Source organism: Stigmatopora argus, chromosome 18 (genome assembly GCF_051989625.1).
Source record: "Stigmatopora argus isolate UIUO_Sarg chromosome 18, RoL_Sarg_1.0, whole genome shotgun sequence".
In the NCBI taxonomy this organism is placed as follows: Eukaryota; Metazoa; Chordata; class Actinopteri; order Syngnathiformes; family Syngnathidae; genus Stigmatopora; species Stigmatopora argus.
This window is the reverse complement of record NC_135404.1, coordinates 2,388,840-2,413,256: the sequence shown is the minus strand read 5'-3', so window position 1 is coordinate 2,413,256 and position 24,417 is coordinate 2,388,840. Positions and strand designations below refer to the sequence as shown.

General features: G+C 40.1%; 1 protein-coding gene across 1 annotated transcript; it reads right to left on the bottom strand.

The window, feature by feature from the left end:
- Window positions 1-3,564: 3,564 nt before the first annotated feature.
- On the bottom strand, window positions 3,565-9,124 carry LOC144092678 (2-aminoethanethiol dioxygenase-like). The gene is made up of 2 exons (XM_077625687.1): window positions 8,496-9,124; window positions 3,565-4,712 (listed from the first exon to the last, which is right to left on the bottom strand). The coding sequence occupies exons 1-2, from the start codon at window positions 8,829-8,831 to the stop codon at window positions 4,254-4,256; spliced, it is 795 nt and encodes a 264-aa protein (XP_077481813.1). The 5' UTR covers window positions 8,832-9,124; the 3' UTR covers window positions 3,565-4,253.
- Window positions 9,125-24,417: the final 15,293 nt, after the last annotated feature.

The window sequence follows — 24,417 nt, the reverse complement described above, 5'->3', positions numbered from 1 at the left end:
AACGCATAAATCACAAAATGTTCCCGTCATTGCTCGCTCGGGGCACGCCTATCTTAGTGAGGTCGGGGCGGAGCCATCTTAGCGAGGTTGGGGCACAGCCATCTTAGGGAGGTCAGGACGCAGCCATCTTAGTGAGGAGGGCGCTGCCGTCTACATTTTTTTCGCCAGACGCGAGTAGCCTTGATTTTGAAATAAAACAAAATTCCACCTTCATTTTTTCCCTTTTATTTATAGTTTAAAAGTGACAACTATTGGAGTAATATGAACCATCGAAAGAATTTAGATATTTTGACATAAGAAGCAATATGGCTGCCACAACACCTTAAACTTCTGGTAAGAAAATTGTAATTTCTGTAATTAGAAAGCATCAGGTTCTCATCAAGGTAGACTTATTTCTTTCATCAAATTGAAAATTTTGATATTTTGCATTTACAAAGACAGGCATCTTAACTTCCCTATGATATTGACCCAAAAATGTGCTTTTGATTCTTACAGTATCTCAGAATTACCACTTAAGATGATTTTTCTTAAGATTTTCCCTTCAAAGTAACACATTTGTACTCCCTATTAAAACCATGAATATGGAGGTGCAAATTGGGAATTAGGGGGGCGGCTTATACGCGAGAAATTGTAACACTCAAAAATTTCAAGGCAACTTTCAGGGTGCGGCTTATACACGCGGGCGGCTTATATGCGAGTAAATACGGTACCCCTGAGGAGATTCAGGGTCCAGGAGAAGGGGCCGAATAATATTACTCTTCAGTTTTTATTCGTTAAATAAGTCTAAAATATCCAATAGATTTCTTTCCACTTCACAATTGTATCCCACATGGTGTTGATCCTTTCCAAAAATATAATAATTTTATATCTTTATATTTGAAGCCTGAAATGTGACGAAAGGTTAAAAAGTTGAGGCACTGTAACAGGATCTGGCAGAAATGTTAAGGAATGCTAATTAAAATTCGGTTTTCAGTGATGTCGACGCCACCAGTGGACAAAAGCAGTAGTGTTCCGTAACGAAGGAATGTGTATGCCATGGGGACCAGTGAAAGAGTCGTCAAGTCTCTTGCATTTGGAAAGAACTACACGTGTTTCCAGTGAGTGAGTGAAGGATGAATAGAGATGAAGCAATGAATGTAAATGCGGCTAAACAAGATAAAAGTGAGACAATCGTAAAAGACGGAAGTGATGTATGCTGTAAAGCAGGCAGCGCGTTTGCAGTCTTTTTGTGTAATCAAACATTAACATTAAATATGTTGAATACTTTAGCCAAAGGCAATAAATGTTATTTTCGAACCCATGTCACCAGAACAAGTACAATTTAGCCATATTGATCTCTGAACAAGATATTTTCCTAAATTTTGTAGACCAGTTTTCTCGAACGTGTGGTAAAAACACCACCAGTGGCACCAGTTCACTCTCGAGGTATGTCAAATATTCATTCATCCTCCACACCGTGGATCCTCATAAGGGTTGCTGGAGCCTACCCCGAAGGGATTTCTCCACCCTAGACATTGGCACAAAAATCATACCGCCACCAGCTGGAATCGAGCCTGCTCTGCGCCTGCCCCCTCCGAAATCAGGCGAGTGAACCTCTACACCAGGGGTGGCCAAGTCCGGTCCTCGAGAGCCCCTATCCAGTCTGTTTTCCATATATCTCTCCTCTACCACACCTAAATCAAATGATCAACACATCAGGAAGCTGTCCAGAAGCTTGATACCGATCCAGATTACCATATTTTCACACCTATAAAACGCACCGTGTGATAGGGCAGTCTCATTTGGGAGTAGGCCAGCGTATGTTATGCTGGTCACTAGCGTACCTATGTTATGCGAGCCGCTAACATATGTTATGCTATCTGCTAGTGTATGTTATGCTAGCTGCTAGCGTATGTTAGGCTTGGCAGTAGCATGTTTTGTTAAAGACAGCACGACTAAAACTAAGTTTGATAATGCTTTATTGAGGTCAAAGGTACACTCTAATATATAGAGTTTGGCGTTTAACATGCAAGGCTCCACTGTCAGTCAGAGTTGTGTATTCCGGGAACTTGATTCCAGCTTTGGTGAAAGCTCGAACAGTGCTGGCCGACACTTTAGCCCAGTCATCCACGATCCATTGTAACTCGCGACAGGCATCGCTTACAAGCCTTTGATTTTGCTCGCTGTTATATCGGCGTCGACAATTCATTCCAAATCGTCTCGTAACTCGTGCGACGCTGCCTGCCCGAACTACAATGTTGGCCCTCCGTTAGCGATCCTTTAGCAATTTGTTAGCAATCTGTTAGCAAAGCTGTTAAATTGTGTTCGATCCATGGCTTCAGTCCATTTTCCAAGCGTTCACATCCGCATTGTGTTGTCATTCACGCCAGGCATTTCCTCTGTATAGCTCTGATATGCTGTTTCTTTAAGTATTGAGAGTGTTTTTAGGGTTAAAAGCGCTGCAAGAACACGGAAGTCAAATGCCTTGCCACTCCCCTGGGATGTTTTGAATGGATTTACCGTAATGCTTGGAATGTGCGGGGAGGCAATTTTTAGGGTGAACGTCCGCTGGGTTGATCGCAATAATTAGCGTGCCGGCAAGAAATAAAACCAGTCAGGGCCATTCAAAAATTGAGTTTAGTGCACAGACAAAACGCACTGACCGATTGGGCACATCGACCATTTTAGAGAAAATTTTAGACTTTTAAGTGCGCCCTATAGGTGTGAAAATACGGTATTTGATTCAGGTGTGTTGGTGGAGGGAGATATGGAAAACAGACCGGATAGGGCTCTCGAGGACCAGACTTGGCCACCCCTGCTCTACACCGTGGCTGTGTAAGTCAAATAATTAATTCAATTGTCAAATTGCTTTAAAATGTGCTTTCTTTTAACTTTAAAGGCTGTCCCCAGACAAATTGTCCTTTGTTTTGTTTTTTTACGTGAAGTGTAAAAAAATTGTCGGTGTGGGTTTGTGTTCGTTATTTTAAAATGAGGATCAATTGGATTTATTCACTCTCTGTAGTGACCTGAAATACACTCACAAGCTTTGGATCAAAGTGTAATGTCAGATGAGGTGTTTACACTGTTGGGAAGCTAAAGTTAATACATAGTATTGAGTAATTGGGATGTATTGACGATATACACATGCGTAATGACTAGTGAGTCATTGGACCCTAGTGTTAGAACACTGCACTAATTTCCAAAGAATACAGCAATGAAGTTTCCATAGAAGCATTTTGCCAAGGAGATCAATTTTTTCGGGGGGCTGGTTCCCCTATTAGACAGTAATACTTTTTAAAATGATATAACAACTCTTGCCAGGAGCCTATTGATAACCGGTAGAACTACAACGATCACGAAACATCACCATATTGATGTGTTACACCCTTAGTTGTGGCTGGGATCAATATGGGCAACACTGGGTGGAACATTTCACTCTTGAAAATAATTGAGGCCACATTCCAATCTTGCGTGGTTTGGAAACATACGGTATAGGTAGAAGGCTAGTAGCTATTTTGCCAATATATGGAACTAGCAAAGCAAAAATCCCATGTAATAGATTGCCAAAAAAGCCAACAACCTGGGTTGAGACTTCAACATTTTAACATCCACTTTCTGGTTGATTACAATGAATTCAAAGGAGAGTAAATAAAGAAATTGATGGTCTGTATTTGTTGCAACACTGCTAATCTGTAAAACTATTAGATAACTATACGAAAACATCAGGAAATGTGCATAGTATTTTCAAAAATTTGTCTTTCTGTGCCCACTGTTGACATCCATATATATTCAATTAGAACAAAAAAAATTGTTTAGCTGGGAATAAATATGGATAAAAATTTGTGGTTAGGGATTGCAAAAGTATTTCAAATCTTATTCTTCTGTGATTGGAACTCAAATACTATGCTCTGATGTGTTTGGCGGGAATAAACTCCTAATTTTGTCCCAGGTATTTCAACTTGGAAATACAAGTCCTCTGTATTCAGATTTTTCAGAGTAAATTGTAGTTCAAGATTACATTCATTCATAAAAGGCAAAAAGATCAGAAATAGAAAGAAAATATATTAAATGCAAAGTGTTTTTGAAAATCACGGTTACATTCCATTGTTAAACAGTCTTATTTTGACTGCGGACAGTCAGTGGCCCTGTTTTAACTTATTTTGTTTGTAGCTTTAACAAAAGCACGCAAGGCCCTGATGTTTGACTTCCATGTTCATGGAAGAAATAGGATTTGCAAATGAGTTAATATCACAATACACATTGTAGTATTGGTTTCACATAGAAACTGCAGGACCTGGATAAGGCTCTCCTCCACAAGAGAAGTCCTCTGGCTGAGGAATTTCTAAAAGCCACATGTTTTTCTCTTTCCCCCTCGCCTCTTCCTGCAGCTCCTGGTTGTCCATCACAGCTATACCGGGGTCTGACACAGTTTTCAGAACTTTGTAATAATGACAGTCCCTTCCATCATCTGGATCGTATGGTGGTGCAAGGATATCCAGGAAAGCAGCAGGCCCGTCTACAGCATCAATTTGGTGCAGATTATCCCGTAGCGGCGTAAGGAGGCACGGTCCACTGTTCTCCGAGTACTCAGTAACTGATCGGAGCAAGGAACATCGCAATGAAGCATGTTGGAATGGATCCAGTGGAGTTTCAAAGTGAGGAAGGGCAGCAGTGACATTCTGACCACTTTCTAGCTTGTCAAAGCAACTGACATTCACCTTGCCATAGAGAACCTAAAGAAAGAGAAGATCATTTTAAAACCAAAACAGGCCAACCATTTTTGTCACTGCTTATTAATGGACCTACCGTATTTACTCGCATATAAGCCGGACAAAAAATGATGATTGAATCTAGGGTACGGCTTATATGCGCATAAAAACACGCCATGCACGAAACTGCAAGTTGACGATGATGACGTCACAACTAATGGCGCCGTGACGTCATGACGCAAGACAATGCAGCCGATGCGGTCATTTATTTCAAAATAAAGAAAAGATAAACGGATAAAATGCTAAACAAAATGTATTTTGATGTCTATGAATATAATTCAAGGAAAAAATAAACCATATCTTGCATAAAACGTGTTAGGATTGGTTGGTTTTATGCTTTTTCCCCCCTGCTGTCCTGTCTAAGTGATTGCCCATTGTGTTCAGGTGTCGTTTCTCCGCCTCTGGTGTATTCCCTGCTTGCTCCCTCGTGTGTTTCCCAGGTGTTCCTAATTGTCTCGTCAACCCATGTCAGTCTATTTAAACCCCACTAATTGTTATGTCATTCGTCGGTTTGTCTGGTTTTCTTTGTCCATGCCATGTTTCCACGTTACCTCGATCCCTGTTCCACGCTTTCTCGTGTCTCCCCTTGTCAGGTGTGGTTATGTGACTTGATTTCAAAGTATTTGTTATTTTCTAAGATCCTGCTTAAGTTATTAGTTTTGGTTTGAGCACCACATCCCTCGTCACCTGCGTCCCTGTGATTGGGTCCTAAATCCTAATTCCTCGTTACCTCGCCATAACGTCTTGCCAAAGACGTAACAAAACGTGAAAAAACTCACGTTCCCGTCACTGTTCGCTCGGGGCACGGCCATCTTACCGCAGGTAAACGTGCTCAGACTGGCCAGACGCGAGTACACTTACTTATGTCTGCTATTGCTCGCTCAGGGCGCCGCCATCTTACCGTAGTTAAGCGTGCTCTGACCGTAGCGTTTACCATGTCAGCACATCACAACAGAAAGGAAATGATTGTACATTTTTTTCTTTTTATTTCTTGTTCGAAAGTGACAACTATTGCAGCATATGAACCATCGAAAAAAATAGAGATATTTCAACATTAGAAGCAATTTGGTTGCCACAACATCTTAAACTTCTGGTAAGAAAATTGTAATTTACGTCATCAAAAAGCATCGGGTTCTCATCAAGATAGATTTATTTCTTTTTCAAATTGAATAATTTCATATTTTGAATTTACAAAAACAGGCATATTAACGTATTTGACCTTAATAATATGCTTTTGATTGATACAGTATTTTAGAAAAAACATGTGATGTTTTCTTAAGATTTTCCCTTTAAAGTAACACATTTCTACACCCTATTAAAACCATAAATATGGAGGTGAAAATTTTGAATTAGGGGTGGCTTATAGACAAGAAATAGTAAAATTCAACAGCTTATACAGATTATTCAAGCGGCTTATACGCGCAGGCGCCTTATACGCGAATAAATACGGTAATAGAAGAGAATAGTGATTCCTGTTTATTAACTTTTGTCTTGCTTGATTTCCCAGTCAGTTCTGTAAGTATTTAAACCCCCTGCTATATTGCAAGGTCTCCCACATAGAAATCATGGAGGGTTCCAAAATGGTATGTCCACTGAGAGAGAGATAATCTAAAGAGAAAAATCCAGAAATTACAATGTATGATTTTTAACAATTCATTTGTGCGATACAGCTGCAAATAAGCATTTGAAAACCTGTCTATTAGCTAGATTTCTGACCCTCAAAGACCTGTTAGTCCACCTTTAAAAGCCCATTCCATGTATATTATCCTGAATCAGATGCACCTGTTTTAGGTCGTGAGCTGCATAAAGACACATGTCCACCCGATATAATCACTAAGACTCAAACTTGTAACATGGCCAAGACCAAAGAGCTTTCCACCACACCAGAGAGAAAATTGGAATCAGCCCAGAACTGCACGAGAGGACTTGGTCAATGACTTGAAATAAACTAAGACATCATAGTTTGAAATCATGCATGGTACAAAAGGTTCTCCTGCTTAAACCAGCACAAGTCAAGGTCCATATTTTTGCCAATGACAAATTTGGATGATAAAGACGAGTCATAGGGAGGTTTTGTGGTCAGATGAGACCAAAACAGAAGTTTTTGGTCACAATTCCACTAATGGTGTTTGGAGGAAGAAAAATGCTGAGTTCCATCCCAAGAACATCATTCCTACTGTAAAACATGGGGGTTCTAACATCATTCCTACTGTAAAACATGGGGGTTCTAGCATCATGCTTTAGGATTTTTTTCTGCACACGGGACAGAACGACTGCACTGTATTAGGTAGAGGATGACCAGGGGGCATTTTTGAAATTTTGGGGACCAACCTCCTTCCCTCTGTCATAGCATTGAAAATGGGTCATGCCTGGGTCTTCCAACATGACAATGATCCAAAGCACACACCCAGGAAAACCAATGAGTGGCTTCATAAGAAGCATATCAAAGTTCTGGCGTGGCCTAGCCAGTCTTCAGACCCAAACCCCATAGAAAATTTTGAGATTAAGCTCAAACTCTGTGTTTCTCAGCGACAGCCAAGAAACCTGACTGATCTAGAGAAAATTTGCGTGGAAGAGTGGGCCAAAATCCCTCCTGCAGTGTGTGCAAACCTGATGAAAAACAATAGGAAACATTTGAGCTCTGTACAAAATATTAATATTTGTTTTATCAAGTGTTCAAATACTTATTTGCAGCTGTATAACACAAATAAATCGTTTTTAAAAAATCATGCATTGTGTTTTCTGAATTTTTCCTTTTATCTCTCTCAAAGGGGAAATGCACCGCCAATGAAAATTTCAGACCTCTTAATTGTTTCTAAGCGGGAGTACTTGCAATATAACAGGGTGTTCAAATCTTTATTGAACTGACTGCATCTCTTGCTTCCAATTATCTACCTGATATAATTATTTAACTTTGTTGTCAACACAGCTTAATACCAGGCTTTGCCATATCAGCTAGTACGAGGACTGTGCCTAAATTGTGTCAAAGGTCAAGTTGTCAGTGTCAAATGTCAAATACATGGAATCTATGACACAAATCACATAATAAAAAAGGCAAAAGTTGACAGATGTGGTTTAAAAGATTTAGAACTCACTATAATTTATCCTAAATTGGTTCAAAAATATCAATTATCATTGTGTCAATGGTCCAAATAATATTTCACATTTTTGAATAGAAGAAAATAGGCCGGGTGACCCGGTGGAGCGAGTGATTAGCGCGTCGGCCTCACAGCTCTGGGGTCCTGGGTTCAAATCCAGATCGGTCCACCTGTGTGGAGTTTGCATGTTCTCCCCAGGCCTGCGTGGGTTTTCACTGGGTACTCTGGTTTCCTCCCACATTCCAAAGACATGCATGGTAGGCTGATTGGACTCTCTAAATTGCCACGTGGGTATGAGTGTGAGCGTGAATGGTTGTTTGTCTCCTTGTACCCTGCGATTGGCTGGCCACCAATTCAGGGTGTCCCCTGCTTCTGGCCCGGAGTTAGCTGGGATAGGCTCCAGCACACCCCGCGACCCTAGTGAGGATAAAGCGGTTCAGGGAATTAGATGAGATGAGAAAATTGGCCATAGTGGGGCTTGTAGAATGCAATCAAATGTTATGAAAAAAGATAACAATTTTTAAAATTGTGAAACACTCTCCACGTAAAATTCAGCGTACATTTGTATACCAGTGGTATTTTGGATATCCACTGGTAGGGGATTATACCAAAACATAAAATTCAATTGGCAAATTGAAGCATTTCAGACCTTCAGCATCCCGTTCATATCCGGATGGTCGTGGAGAGGTATGGAGGCTCCGGTTCTGAGCAGGAATATCCCCATGCTGAACACATCTGTCTCACAGATGTGCATGTAGGTGACAGGGGGAGTTTCAAGATCCGATGTCCGTGAGGTCGGTTTGTTTTTCCGGGGCGCGATCTTAAGATCATTAGTTCGGAGCGCGGAAACTAGAGAGATTAGTTTAGCCTGTTTCTCTGCAAATACTTTACTGTCTCCGCTTTCCAAGCATTTCAACCCTTTAAAAGTCATAAAAGCTTGTTTTGCTATTTTCTGGATGAGAGGATTCTTGTTATTTCGCGACATTCTTGTCGATGGGAAAAAATAAAGGCTTCCCTTTTCGTCGCAAAGGAAACGTTCTTAAATGCCTCGCAAAAGACTTAATGTCAAGAAATGTTGCCCAGCGTCTGTGGGTCAACCTCATCTAAACACAAAAAAATCGATGTTTGGTGGTAAAATGTGGCTTTTGTTGTAATAACGCCCAATTTTATCGCCATACAGTGTCCTTCGTTTGATCATTTTCTAAGATGCCATAGTTGCCTGGCTGCCTGCTCGAGCGGTGCCTGCGCTACACAATGTAGCATTGTGGGAACGTGAGTTTTATTTTAATTACTGTTTTGTGAAATCATACTCAGATATTTAATGAAATTGAACAAAATGACTGAATTGTCGTTGAAACAAATTATGTAAAATTTTATTCTCAAAATCCGACTACATTTAGCTTAAATACGGCAGAAACAGAAATTATATCACCAAATAAACTACATTCCCCATGAATGACGACGACGACCAATGGATGAAAAGAGGAAATCCACACAGGCCATTGAACTCAACGCATGCCGACTTCCTTCCATCTTTCCTTCACTTGAAACGAAATATCCTTTAAATTCTATAGAGGTAGATTTGTTTGTTCATCATTCAATCAAAATATGTATTTTTAACAAAAAAAAATCCCGCACGTCAATAAAAAGAAAACAAAAAAATGCTTCCAATAAGACATTTAAAAAAAATCACTTTAATCAAAATTGCAATCAAAATTTTATTAATCGAAGTGACAAAAAATGTACGGAAGCTTATTGCATTAAAAAAGCCCTGGCCGTTTGGCAAATTAATTTATTTTTGGGGTTGTTTTTTTTGATTTTTTTGTTGTTGTTGAAAAAATAATTTAAAATACAAACCCAAAAATTATTTAATTTGAAAAACGAAGAAGAAAAAATATTTAAAAAGAAAACAAAAATAATTAATTTTGAAAAACGGAGTTTTGAAAAATACTTAATTTAAAAAACAACGCCAAAAATAAATTAATTTGAAATATGACATAGAAAAAAAATAATTCAAAAAATAACTCCAGAAAATTAATTAAATTGAAAAACGGAGGTTTCAAAAATAATTAATTCAAAAAACAAACCCCAAAAATAAATTAATTAGAAAAACGGCCAGGCCTATTTTTTTCTCTTTTTTTTAGGTGAATGCAATAAGCTTCCTTAAAAATCGAACAGAAATGTGGAATGCACACATAGTTCATATTGCCTCCGTTTTAAAAAAATATTTTTTTCAATTTGAAGTGATTTTTTTTTAGAATGAAACGAAAAAAAATTGAAATATGAAAAAAGATTTGGGTCAAAACGATTCAAACTAAACTTTTGGCATCAAACAAATCTTTGCAAGTTGTAACTGAAACAAATTAGAGCAAAGTAGAGCAAAATAATTAAACTCAAGAACAAAGTAAAACTCCATACAGTGGTACCTCGACATATGATCTTAATTTCCGGGACTGAGAACGTATGACGAGATTCTCGTAACTCGAGCGGACGTTTCCCATTTTTCCACGACAACACACTCGTAAACAACGGAACAAACACATTTAAATTAACTTGGATTAATATATACAGAAACTCAAACATATGTTTAATGTAACTTTACACAAAACGGAATTCTAATTTTGTTGTAATATTTAGTTACCTTCGTTTTCCGGGTTGGCGGTTTGCCACGCCTCCACCCTCACGTTCGCTATCGATGGGCTGTTTGCTGTTGTACTACGTATTCCCTTCAAAATATTCCGAAAATGATTCACACAAATGTCCTCACAATATGATAACCCACGACCACTTGCCAACGAGAAATAGTCTTGTAGTACATTTTAGCGATCGCTCCGCTGCTCATAAAGACCGGCTCGCAACTCCCTCGTTTAAATGGCTCTGGTTGCAACCGCTTTGAACGGTGCCTATGAGAGAGAGTTGCGACCAGAAATATTACAAAGAGGGAATTGCGAGCCAGTGCCGCTGATGTTCTTAGGAGTAGCGAACGAGAAGTAATATAATACTCCTCGTATTAGATAATAAAAATAACAGGAAATGCAACAGCTCAGCTTACCCACGTATTGATTGTGGGTAATGAAGTTTCATTCTGAGAAAGAGTGCCATTGCCTATCTGCGTTGTGTGCACAAGTATACTTCATTACCCAGAAAGCCCTCTTTTTGCCCGCGCATGCGCGTTGTGCGTTTCCTGGTCGATGCGTAGGAGGAAAAACTCGTCTGAATTAATCGTTCAGTGCTCGTAGATATTGTTATACACGAAAGATATGCAAAAAAGCTTGGTCGCGTCACGAAATTTTGATCGCATGACGTGCGAATTATTCGATCGAAATTTCCGTCGTAAGACGAGAATTTTGTATGACGAGCGGTCGTGTGACGAGGTACCACTGTACTAATTTTTACAATTCCTTTTTTACACACTCGTTGCACAGACTAATTTACAAACTGAAAATTGTATTCATTCGTTCATTTTCCAAACCACTTACAAAAGGGTTGCTGTGGGTACTGGAGTCTATGCCAGCTAACTATGGGCACCAGGTGGGGAATCTGAATCGGTGGCCAGCCAATCGCGGAGACACAAGGAGACTGACAAACATTCACTTACACTCATACCTTGAGACAATTTAGAGTGTTCAACAAGCCTACATGCATGTTTTTGGGAGGTGGGACGAAACCGGAGTATCCAAAGAAAACCCACAAAATCCCAGGGAAAGATGCAAACTCCACACAGTGAGGACCGACACTGCTTCTGGTGTAATTTCAATCATATATTTCTTTTATTTCATTAGACTCTTCTGCATGCACATTGAAAATGCCTCCTAAATATTGACGTTTGTATGCAATTGCGGCATAAATGAATCTACACTGTGGCGTTTTTTTGTACATAATTCACCTGCTAGGAACCTTGTTTATGTTAATGAGTTCCCCCGTGCGGTTATAAGTGACACACGGAAAGTGAACCAATTCCCCTCTGGAGATGCACGCGTGTTGTGGCGATCTGTAAGCTGCAAATAAATAAAAATAAATTCTCATGAGGTGAAGAAGTCCGAGATGTAGTGGCTGGTCTTTCCGCCCTGGTTGCCGTGCTACACATTGAAGCGACCGTTCTTCTCCCCGAAGCACTGACGCTTTCCTTTGCCACCGGCGCTCACGTGCTGTTGTTCACAGCCTGAAGCTCGCATCTCCCGAGGTGTGAAACTGCAAATTCACATGTTTACAAAGACACTCCGACTCCGAGGAATACACTAATGATGGATTTACGCCGCAGATCTGGCTGTGAGGCTGGCATGACGATAGAATGTCAACACACTGCATAGGGCCACTCGGAAGGAGACAAATTATGTCGCTGCCATTGAATTTGGCGATTGTCTTGACAGTGTCAAAACAACAACAACAGAAATATTTGTACCAGAAAAATGCCTCTGGAATCCAACAAAGAGGGCTTGGACTAAAGCTGTAATATCCTGTTTTTAAAATTATTTAAATCAAGTGGAGAGAAACAATTAAAAAATATATGTATACATTATATTTAGATAGTAATATAATATAGTCTTTTCATATGATGTAACTTTGATATTTAATAAATACACTTCTTGATAATTGTACTTATGTACTTGTATTTTGATATAGGCGTGAAAACATGTAGGTATGTAGTAATAATAGGGGTGATCCTACTTTGCGTTTTTACAATCATCGCAGCCATGTGTGGTCTACATTATCCGTGAAAAATGAGGGATTAGTCTATATACGTATAGTAGTGTTGAGTCTCAAGGGTGAACTGCTAATTTTATTTTGGTAACGATGCATTTATACACACGCACACGGACACAGACAAACATTCCTGTGTCCAGAATTAGCATTGTGAGACAATGAAACTGCAGATAGCATCTGCTTAATCATCAGTTCATGCACCCAGTCAAGATAGCTTTTGTATTAAATCAATATGCTAGTTGTTTTCTGAAATCAGTGTTGGTATTATATTGTCTTCCACTGTGGAGAATATGTAAGCCTTTTATTTGTTGACCTCTGTGGCCTCATTCATACAGGCCAACTACCAAAGAATGAACTCCACTCTGTCTGTGAACAAATGCTCACAGTCACTGCCAATACGCATTTTTATTAGTTTGCAAGGAAAAATATCTGCATAACTAGATGGGAAAAAGCAAGAACACATTACTATGCTAATGTTTGTTCATTGGATCAAAATCCGCTTTCAGAATGCAGGAAACACTATTTGAGTGTTAACCATGGACAAACATTCAGAGAAAGAGTTTAATTGACAAAGGTTCATGAACCAGTTACAACATATATATATATATATATATATATATATATATATATATATATATATATATATATATATATATATATATATATATATATATATATATATGTATATATGTATATGTATGTATGTGTATATATGTATATATGTATATATATGTATATATATATATATATATATATATATATATATAATATTATCATGAACTACCTGTATATGCCTTGTGATTGGCTGGTCACCAATTCAGGGTGCCTCCCGCCCGGTGCCCGAAATGAGTAGGAATAAGCTCCAGCACCCCCCACAATCCTTATGAGGATAAGCGGTACAGAAAATTGAAATATGAATGAAGGAATGAACTACAGTGCCTCGTGAAAGTATTCGGAACCCTTGAACTTTTCAATCTTTTGCCACATTTCAGGCTTCAAACATAAAGATATTGTTACGATCAAGATGGAGGATCCCAAACTTGGCGCTGAACATCTTCAAAACCAGAGAATTTATCCTGGACCTCCGACAGAACAAAACCACTCCATCCCTGCTGTATATCAACGGCGAATGTGTGGAGCAAGTGGAGACTTTCAAATTCCTGGGGGTCCATATCGCTGCTGATCTCACTTGGGCGCTAAACACCACAGCACTCGTCAAGAAGGCGCAGCAGAGAAGGAGCAAATAAACACCAACCTGCTGGTGACCATCTACCGGTCAGCCATTGAGAGCATGCTTTCCTACGCTGTGTTAGTGTGGCACTCAAGCTGTACAGAAGACGAAAGAAAAACACTGCAGAGGGTGATCAACACAGACCAAATGATCATCAACTGCCCCCTACCTACCCCGGCCCAGCACCCACAAATCCCGGTGCCTTAGAGGGCAGAGAGCATCATAAAACACAATACACATCCCGGCTTCCACCACTTCAACCTGCTGCCCTCTGCCAGGTGCTATAGGACTATAACAGCCAAGACAAACAGACTCAAGGACAGTATCTTCCCAAGAGCCGTCACCATACTCAACTTGAGTTCTGCACCTAGGAGGACCTAATCAAGACTTACCATTTTAGTCACTTTGTACCTACTTGTCACATTAAGTGCGCTGTCAAGTGTGGAACATAGGAGAAGGACCCAAACGTGGGGAACCAAACAGGAACTAGGGCATGGATTGCTCTACCAAAAACTTTAATAACTAAGGCAGGAGGCGTGTCAAGGAAAATAACAAGGTGTTAGGGTTTTTAGTTTTACATTATTATTTATTTGCTTGCAATTAAGAATATGCTTTGCTTTACTATTAACCTTAGCTTCATATTATTATTTGTTTGCTTGCAACGAAGTGAATGCTTGGCTCCTGAGAACCTTAGTTAGACTAAACACCAAAATGCCTTGGACTGCTTGGAGTAAACTGAACAAAGAAGATTCAAAACACCTTGAGCTGCACATGACTTTCAGACCTTCATTTGTTTTGACAATATTGACGTCTCATTTCTGTTTCCCATGCCTCCATTGAGAGTTGAGACGTCCATTGTAACTACGGTCCTTGAAGTTAGGCAGATGTTAGTAAATAATGATAAGATTGAGAAAACAAAACACCAAACTGTAGAGCAAAGAGCCACTGCACCCGTGTGCGCCGCCATCTTGGATCCCTCTTCCCATTTGGGAATGCCTATTGGTGAACCTATCCCAAGGACTTTAAATGACAAAACCACACCTGACATGGAAGACACGGGGAAACGAGTAACTTGGAACATGGCATAAGTACATCGAGTAATCTAGACAAATCAGGGTAAAGCAGACGATCCGACAAAGACTGATAAACACACATGGCTTAAATAGACAGACAGGGGTTGATTACAAAATACACACACCTGATCACACGAGGGAAGGGAAACCATGAGGGACAGAATAGACAAAATGCATACAATAATCACATGCAGAGCACACACAAGGGGAATGCACAACCGAGTTTTGCTTACTCTTGATTTTCATCTTAATGTATGGTATTTTAATTTGGATCTTGTGCCATTGCACATTTTCAGTTTCCATTCCCTTTTTGTAGCTTAAACTGTAATTTATTAAAATCCAGCTTGCCAGCCAATAGCTTTTTTATAAATGCAGAAGAAAAAATAAGTCTTTTAAATCGATAACAAGTAGCCTGGCTGGTCATGAGTCTCTTATGATGACTCTAGACCAGGGGTCACCAAACTATGGCCCGGCACATTTGGACCGGCCCTCTGAACAATACCAGAGACGCTATCGGATTTTTTTCCTATTTGGCCTTGAAGACTGGGACGTTTTAATCTTGTGTTTGGTTAATTGCACCCCTGCTGAGCCCACAAATCATCCCAGTGAAACAGGGCTTCGCATTGCTTCTTTGGTGACACGCGCGGGCAGAGTGTTTCCCTTTGATGCACGCGGGTACGTCCACCGTTGCATGCGCGAGCAGAGTGTTAGCGAGACATCTGGACGATCGCAGGTGAGGGCGGAGCCCTGGGACCATTGCTATTGCGATGCTATTCAAGCATATAAAAACTGTGCAACCTGAACCTGTTTGAGAACGGAATAATGCCGAAAAAGTTAGTTAAGAGAAAAATTGATTCAGAATGCAGGGTAGTTAACCTGCAGTGGACAAACGATTATTTTCTTGTTCAATGCAAAGAAAAGGCTGTTTGTCTCATCTGTCAAGATCTCATCTTGGCAGTATTCAAAGAATACAATCTTCACCGGCATTATGAATCCCGTCACAAAGACAAGTACGATAGCGTGCAAGGCCAAATACGAGCAAACAAATTCTCAAAGCTAAAAGGTGGACTTTCATCTCAGCAGAATACATTTGTATGCCAAGCTCAGCTGAACCAGGCATCCGTTTGGGCCAGCTTTCGGGTTGCTAAACTGATGGCAAGCAATGGTAAGCCTTTCACTGACGGAGAGTTTTTTAAGAAATGTATGGATGCTGTCGTGGAGGAGGTGTGTCCCGAGAAGAAAGATGCATTTAATGCCATAAGTCTGTCGGCGAGTACAATCACCAGACGCGTTGAAGAAATCGGGTGTAATGTATATGCCCAGCTGCAGCAGAAGACGAAAGAATTTGACTTTTTTCATTAGCACTGGATGAAAGCACGGACGTGCAAGACACAGCGCAACTGCTCATTTTTATTCGTGGAGTTAGCGCAAACTTTGAGATATGCGAGGATCTGGCAGCCCTCCAAAGTCTCAAAGGGACCACAACGGGAGAGGATATTTTTGACAAAGTGTGCCAAACCATGGAGAAGTTGGACCTGGACTGGTCAAAGCTGGCAGCATCATGACTGACAGGTCTCCTAGCATGGTGGGCGAAACTCGCGGTCTAATAGGACGCATGAACCGGGAGTTGGAAAAAAGGGGTCTCACCGCCCCGCTACGAGTCCACTGCCTAATTCACCAGCAAGCACTGTGCTGCAAAGTGTTGATGTGGGATTCTGTAATGAAGGTTGTGGTGTTGTGCATAAACTTCATCAGGGCAAAGGGACTTAAACACAGGCAGTTCCAAGAATTCCTGTCTGAACTGGAGTCTACGCACGGAGATGTGCTGTACTACACAGAGGTCCGATGGCTGAGCCGGGGCAGAGTTTTGAGGCGTTTTTACGAGCTTCTACCCGAAATTAACGCATTTCTTCATTTAAAAGACAAAACGGTCCCAGAGCTGATCAACCCAGAATGGAAATTGGCACCTTGCATTTTTAACAGACGTGACAGAAATACTTAACCGCCTTAACTTGCAGCTACAAGGCGAAAGGAAACTCATTTGCGACATGTATTCACACATAAAAGCATTTGAGGTGAAATTAGCGCTGCTTTTGGAACAAGTGAAAAAGCGCAACTTTGTCCATCTTCCTGCTACCCAAAACCTGTCGACAGAGAACCCAGCGGTCCCGTTCCCAGCTGAAAAGTGCGTGAAAGCACTGGAAATGCTGAAGGTGGAGTTCGGTGTGCGATTCACTGAACTACATGTTCATGCAAAAGAAATCCGTCTTTTTCAGAACCCCTTTGTTGCCGACATTGATGAAGCCCAGCCTTCATATCAGTTTGAGTTGGCTGAGTTACAGAACTGTGATGTTCTGAAATATGCATTCAAGCTCAACAGTCTCATTGACATCTATGCCTCCCTCCCAAACGACACATATCCAAACATCAAAAAACACGCAATGAAAATGTCCTCAGTTTTTGGCAGCACGTATATCTCGCATGAAACTGCTGAAAACTCCGATGAGATCAAGATTGACAGATGAACATTTGCATCAGTGCTTGAGACTGGCTGTAACTAGAATGGAACCTGATATTCAACTTCTCACCAGCCAGATGCAGGCCCACAGTTCACACTGATGAACATACATAGGTAAGCTCACTTTTCTGACTTGAATGAGTCATTCTGAGCATAAACAAATATAATCATAATAAAATCTACTGGGATAAAATCCATCTTTACAACCATACTGATAGTGAAATGTATTTTGCTGTGTAGGTGCGGTTTCACTTAGTTCAGTTTCTCAACCTGCTTCCTTTGTGGTTTTCACAGGGAAGTTGATGAGAGAGCTGCAAACAGCGGTGTCTACAAGCCTATTGGAACAAAAGGATTATAAGGAAGAAACACAAGAACTTTAAGAGACTGCTCATATGTGTCAGAGAGATTCTGCTCTGACAACTGAGCTGAACTTTTATCTGTTAAGATTGTGCATGGCACAACAGAAAGTTATTGTTCCATGGCTTTTTTTCTATGAAGAACCCAGAGAGAGTTATTTAGTTATTATTTATTTCATAAATAGTGTTATTTATTTCCTGTTTTTTCTGTGAAGAACTCAGAGAGGGTTATTTAGTTATTATTTATTTCATTAATAGTGTTATTATTTGTTTCCTGACTTTTTTTCTGTAAAGAACCTGGAAAGGGTTATTTGGTTGTGTGGCTTTCTGGAAAACAATAAATGTTTTAAGCTCCCCTACGATCGTCACACTTTTTCTGTTACAAACTGACACCGGCCCCCCATCAGAGAAGGGAAAAGTTATGTGGCCCTCACAGGAAAAAGTTTGGGGACCCCTGCTCTAGACAGACATGATTCAGCTCTGACTAGGAGCTTTATTTAAAAATAAATAAATAAAAGAATGTTTTAAATATGCTTTGAAACGTTAAGTTCCCATATTTTGGTTAAAATCTGGAAGACTTAGACATGAAAGTACCTTGATAACTGAAGGTCTTGTACCACAGTTCACAAAATTGTTTTTTAGGTAAGATGGACAGTACACATAAACAAAGACAATCATGTGCTCTCTGTGTCTTTCATGGATGAGCTGCAGACCCTCACCATGTGCCAGACTTTGAATTAAGAAAAATGGCAGCCAATGTTAGACAAGACAGAGAATTTAGAATGTTGTAAGGTTACTGTCTTCACTCGCCAGCCATTTTGCATTGGTGCAATTCGATCAACCTAACTTTACAGTAAACAAAGGATGTTGTTTTAAACTACCTTTGAATGCAATTTTTTATCGATTCCTAAGTATTCTTTTATTGAAGACTGCTTTGAACAAGTAAAAAAATGATGTGTTGCAATGAGAAGTTGTTAATAATGTCATGGGAACCGAACTCCACAAATCCCAGTTTTAATATTTTCAGATGCTAAATTAGTAGGTTTTTGTCACTATGCTTGCTTTTAGAGTCGAGAGGCATAAATGTGAGATGCAATGTTAATGGAGCCTAAGACACTTTTGTGTCAGATGCTCTCTCTCGCATGGTGTGATGGTGATTCTGCCCCAGGTTTTAATTTGTGTGGTAAAACTTTCATGAAATCATGTTCTTAGGGACTTTTTTCCTCCTCTCACGCACTTGCAATTTTGTATTCTGGCCGCATAATACTGTGAATAGATCTTGACTACTGTTTTTCCATTATATTCTATTTCCAGTCAAAGACCCTCTGCTGTCGGCCGGTGGACGAGTGTTTAGTCTGTCGGCCTGTGGGCGAGTGTTTAGTCTGTCGGCCTCACAGTTCTGAGATCTAGGGTTCAATCCCAGGTTCGGACCTTTCTGTGTGGAATTTGCACGTTCTCCCTGGGCTTGCGTTGTTTCTGGGTACTCCGGTTTCCTCCAACATCCAAAAAAAACATGCATGGTAGCCTGATTGAACACTCAAAATTTTAGTTTTAAGTGTGTGCGTGAATGTTTGTTAGTTTCAATGTGCCTGCAATTGCCTGGCCACCAATTCAGGGTGTCCCCGGCCTGATAGTTGGCTTGGATAGGCTCCAACACCCCTGCGACCTATGTGAAAATAAGCAGTATGGAAAATGACTGAATGAATGCCCTCTGCTGGAATCCTCATCTCTGAAAATGTTATCAGTTTACCCAATGCAGATCAAACTGTTACAAAAAATGTTATTGCAAATTTTGATAGTTTTGGATCTGTGTGAGTCTTGATCATTTACAATGGTACCTGAGTACTAATTCATTCCAGAAGTGGTTTCGTAACTTTTTTTATACACATTATACATGGATTTCTTTAATTTGTTCTGTTTTAAGATCCCCAATACTACCCATGAAAACCTTTAAAATTATTAATAAATTTACCAATTTTGTCTGAAATATGTAAGAAACACAAAAAAAGGAGCAAGAAAGAATGATCAATTGAGTCATAAAGATTAATAAAATATGTAAACACATTTTCCAAGGCATACGTCATCAATCTGGGAGTGCTTCTTTTCACTCGAACCAGGGATAACTTTCTTGGGTGAATATGAGGACAGACAAAGAATAAAACTGCATTAAGCACACTTAAAAACTCAAGAAACAACATATTAGAACTCAGTGATGGAGCGACTCTGCAATGTTCCTGAAATAAGATGAAAAAGTGCTCGGAAAGGGGACTTTTGGTCGGATGATCACACTCATATTGCATCGGTGGCCTCCTGGAGACTGGCGCTGTCGGGTCGGACTTCATGGATTAACAGCTCCTCCAAGGCAATGGGAGGCCAGCAGAAAAAGCCAAGGGGAGAGCAACTCTATCATGACAATTTCAAAATGAAATACAGGGTGCTATAAAAGGAGTTTTGAATTTTTCCTGTGTCACCTGGACACTGCATGGGTTAGCCCTGAAGTACAGAAAGGTGTGGGGGGGTTCTGATTTGATAAACTGTAGCTGATCATTGCAATGCTAATGCACTCAACAGATCCAAAAGCCAGGGCATCATATATTGCCTGACACAAAGCTGAAAAGACAATGAAAGTGAGGTTAAATATGCATGCTATGACGAATTAACTAAATTTAGTTATTTAAAAAAATGTTTTTACAATATTTAATTTAATTTAAAAAAACCTTGAAATAAATTTCAAGCAAAGAAGCATTAAAGGTAACTATGTATGTATGTATGCAACTTGTTTTTTAAAGTGTTAGTGGATCTGTGTGTGTCTGGGGCAGGAAGGATCCACCTACCCCGACCCCCTCAGCCAGGCCCTTTGTTCACTGATGATGTATGAGACAGCATCTCCCTTGGAATACAGCAGGAACATGACAGCGAAGCAACTACAGTGTCCTATAATGGAGACTGATGGGACAGATCCTTCTCTTGACTTTGAATTTGAATTGAATTGAATTGAATGCTTTTATTGCCATTATACAAGTATAATGACACTACTAAGATTGAGTTGCCAAGGCACACCAGTCACCAACAGAACACTTGGATAGCTCTTGGAAGGACCGTCGTAAGGGAAGTCTCAACATGACGACAGTTTACGTCTGGCAGTCACATTGGATTCCGCCACGTCATGACAGGTCGATAAATGAATGAGTGATGAACGAGAGAATGCATGGGCAGATTAATGAACACTGACCTGCACAGGTCTTTGTGGGGACAGCAATAATGGAAGAGAAAAGTGAAGGTCCCTTGGTTCCTGTCAAACATTCCTGAAATGGCTGAGTATGTAAGAAGGAGGAACTGACCATCTTTTCCCGAGTCTCAACACCAATGAATGAAAGCAGCATGATGGTTAAACGTCTTAATGGCTTGTGAGACTTGGCTGTCTAGTAAAGGTATAATTTACAGAATGATCAAATTATGGCAATGTCTCACATAAATTAAATGCATAAAAGTCATGATGGGCGGCCCAGTGGCGCAAGTGGTTAGCACGTCGGCCTCACATCTCTGGGGTCCTTGAATAAAATCCAGGTCGCTCCACCTGTGTGGAGGTTGCATGTTCTCCACGGGCCTTCGTTGGTTTCCTCCGGGTACTCCGGTTTCCTCCCACATTCCAAAGACATGCATGATTGGACACTCTATATTCCCCCTAGGTATGAGTGTGAGCATCAATGGTTGTTTGTTCCCCGTTTCTGGCCCGGAGTCAGCTGGGATAGGCTCCAGCACCCCCCGCGACCCTAATGAGGTTAAAGCGTTTCAGAAAAGGAATGAATGAATTAATAATGAAGTCATGTTGGCAAAGTAAAATAAAAAACGTTTTAAATTTAGACAATGATCAAAGACCTGATCAGCACAACATGGAATATATTCACAACAATTCTGCGATTGACATCAGCTCTTTCCACCCGAGTTAAACCATCAAGCTACCATGCCTTACTACAGCTATGCCCATTCCCTGTTTTAACAAAGAACTTCCGCTTCATGTAACATCAAATTAATTAATATCTCTCATCTCATTTTGTGTCTCCCCCTCTAAGTTTGATTTTTGGTTTTGTTCTTACTTTGTTATTTTTCCCTGAGTTTTGTTTTGAAGTTTTATTTTTGGTGAACAAGTTTATGTTTATTAAAGAACGTCTAAGTACAAACCCCCACCCCTCCCATCCCATGTGTCTGTCTGCTTCCCTGCATTTGGGTCCATACGTCCCCGCTGGCCCCTCGCCGTCCCCACTACGCGGACTACTTAAATTTTTTTTTTTTTTTAAATGTCATTTTTTTTGGGCCCTAATACTATGTTGTAATGTTAAACTTACGTTCACAGGATCTTGAGGCAAGGTTCTGACTATGGCAGTTGCTGAAGTCACGTGAATTTTTGACTGGCTCATTCCTCATCATCACTGATATCTGTCGATAAATCCAAGCTATCGCAAAAATTAATCGTAGGATGGAGCCTTTTGGTCAAAAAGTTGACGTGCATCGTGATGCTTCCTGTTGCCCTTCAACGCACATTCAACGCACAATGACATTCACTTTGTATGAGAAACAATCGTGCACTGAGAATCAAACTTGGCTATTGTGAACATAGCTTGAGGAGATAGCTTTCAAGTGACCGCCATTATGAAAAATCTGATGGGGAAAAAATTGAATAATTCAAACATGGCAAGATGTGCACTTTGCAGGACAAAATGATAGTCATTTTGGATAAAATCATTGCTTTTGATGGGCTCTAATCAGCTGAGAATGAAAATAACATTGGGGTTTTCCCCCATTTCATATTTGACACTAAAATAGCCTTCAAATGACATGTGATGCATTCAGCAAAAAATGTTTGTTTTTTTAGAATTATTTTTCATATAGTTTGTGTGTTTTATTTAATAATGACTGCTTATTGCATTTATATGGGTGCTTTATCAGAATAATAGAGAAAAGAGTACTGCTGCTGCATTTTCATCAAAAATTTCATTTGACAAAATGTTTTTCCATAATTTGTCACCGCCATCCCTGAAAAGGGCTTATTGGCAATTTCAGAAATCGATTTCAAATTTCCAAATCCTTTTCCACCTTGATATTTGATCGATTGATTATATCTTGTAGCCAGCCAATCAAAAACACAAGTAGAGGGACAACCACGGACGAACCCTCACAATCAGGGGAATTTAGAGTGTACCGGAGTACCCGGAGAAAACCCACAAATTCTTGAGGACACTATGAATACTCCACACTCTGAAAAGTCGGGATCCACCCGGCTTTCATTAGTAGATCTTAGAACCATCAGGTTGATGCGCTAACCACTAGTTTTTCCATTTGGGTCGTTTACCCATACATCAGTGGCCTGCAAATTTTGATCACCGGTGGAGAACGCGATCCCCAGTGGGGCTTCTTGGCAGCTCACCCCCTTTTGCTGTCCTATCAGCAATAATCATTCCCGAAGGAAATAGGTAATTAACGTATTAGATATGCGCGCCACACATCTACAAATAGTAATTTGTTTTGGAAGTTCAATTGCCGCCCTCAGTCGCCCTAGTCTGTCAGCATGAGCCACTGCCATGCGAGTGGCTGTGATTAACTCTTTGTTTGCCAATAATGCAATAACGGAAAAACTGTGACACATTGAAACACACGCACCCCCACACAAGTATATTAACCGTTTGTAAAAATGTAACCTCCATGTTTTGCATTAAGTTATACACCTCCGTTAATGCTATCAGTTTAGCTGTTTGTACATAGAATTGCGGTGGCAATAGTTTTGCCTCTAAAGATTTTAGTAGCAGTTAATATATATCGTATTTCGTTCGGGTTTTGCACATTCCATTTATTCTTAGACAACCCGTCTACTAAAGCATTACTCAGAGGTTGATATTTCATAATTTGGAAGTGCTATTTTTTACCATAATTCCAGCACTTGTTTCATACCATGAAAGGCCCCTCCAGGTTTTGGGCATGCGGTGCAAAATAGAGCCAATTTCCAAATTTCCTCGAATTTGTTTTAGAAATGGGATTCACATTCCACAAATATTCCAGAACTCATGCGCCAATGCATTTTGTCAAACCCAAAGCGACAATTGTCCATTTCCCACTTATCTAAGATTGTCCTTGCCAATCGTTATCTCTGTAACATTTAGCTGCATTAACCCCATAATTGCAATGCCAAGTCTGTACGTTTTAAGCTAAAGTTCTCTTAATTTTTATGCCTTTAAAGCAATAGAAAGCAACGTCATTTGGTTGACATCAATTGTTCGATGCTTATGCAATCCGTAATATTCTAATAGTCATCATTATGACCCATGCCAAAGCATATTTCACCCGCCCAGGACAAAACAGGGAATGTCTTCCATGCACTGAAAACACTCCATGCCTCTTCAGTCCTAGGGAAATTATGCCTATCCTAAATCAATTATTTTATCTAAACCAGCCAGGTACCATTTAACTAATTATTTGGAAGAATGTCATTTTTGCATTGTTGTTTTCATGTTTGATATCATTAACAACCAAATAATTCTTAATACTTAAGATCTAATTCGCAAATCACCCCCTTATTAGAATGCCTCCTGGACGCCACCCTGGCAAGTTGTTCCGGGTACGCCCCGCTGAGGGGACTTTGTCTCCCGGCTGGCTCGAGAACTCCTTGGGATCCACCCGGAAGAGTGAAGAGATGA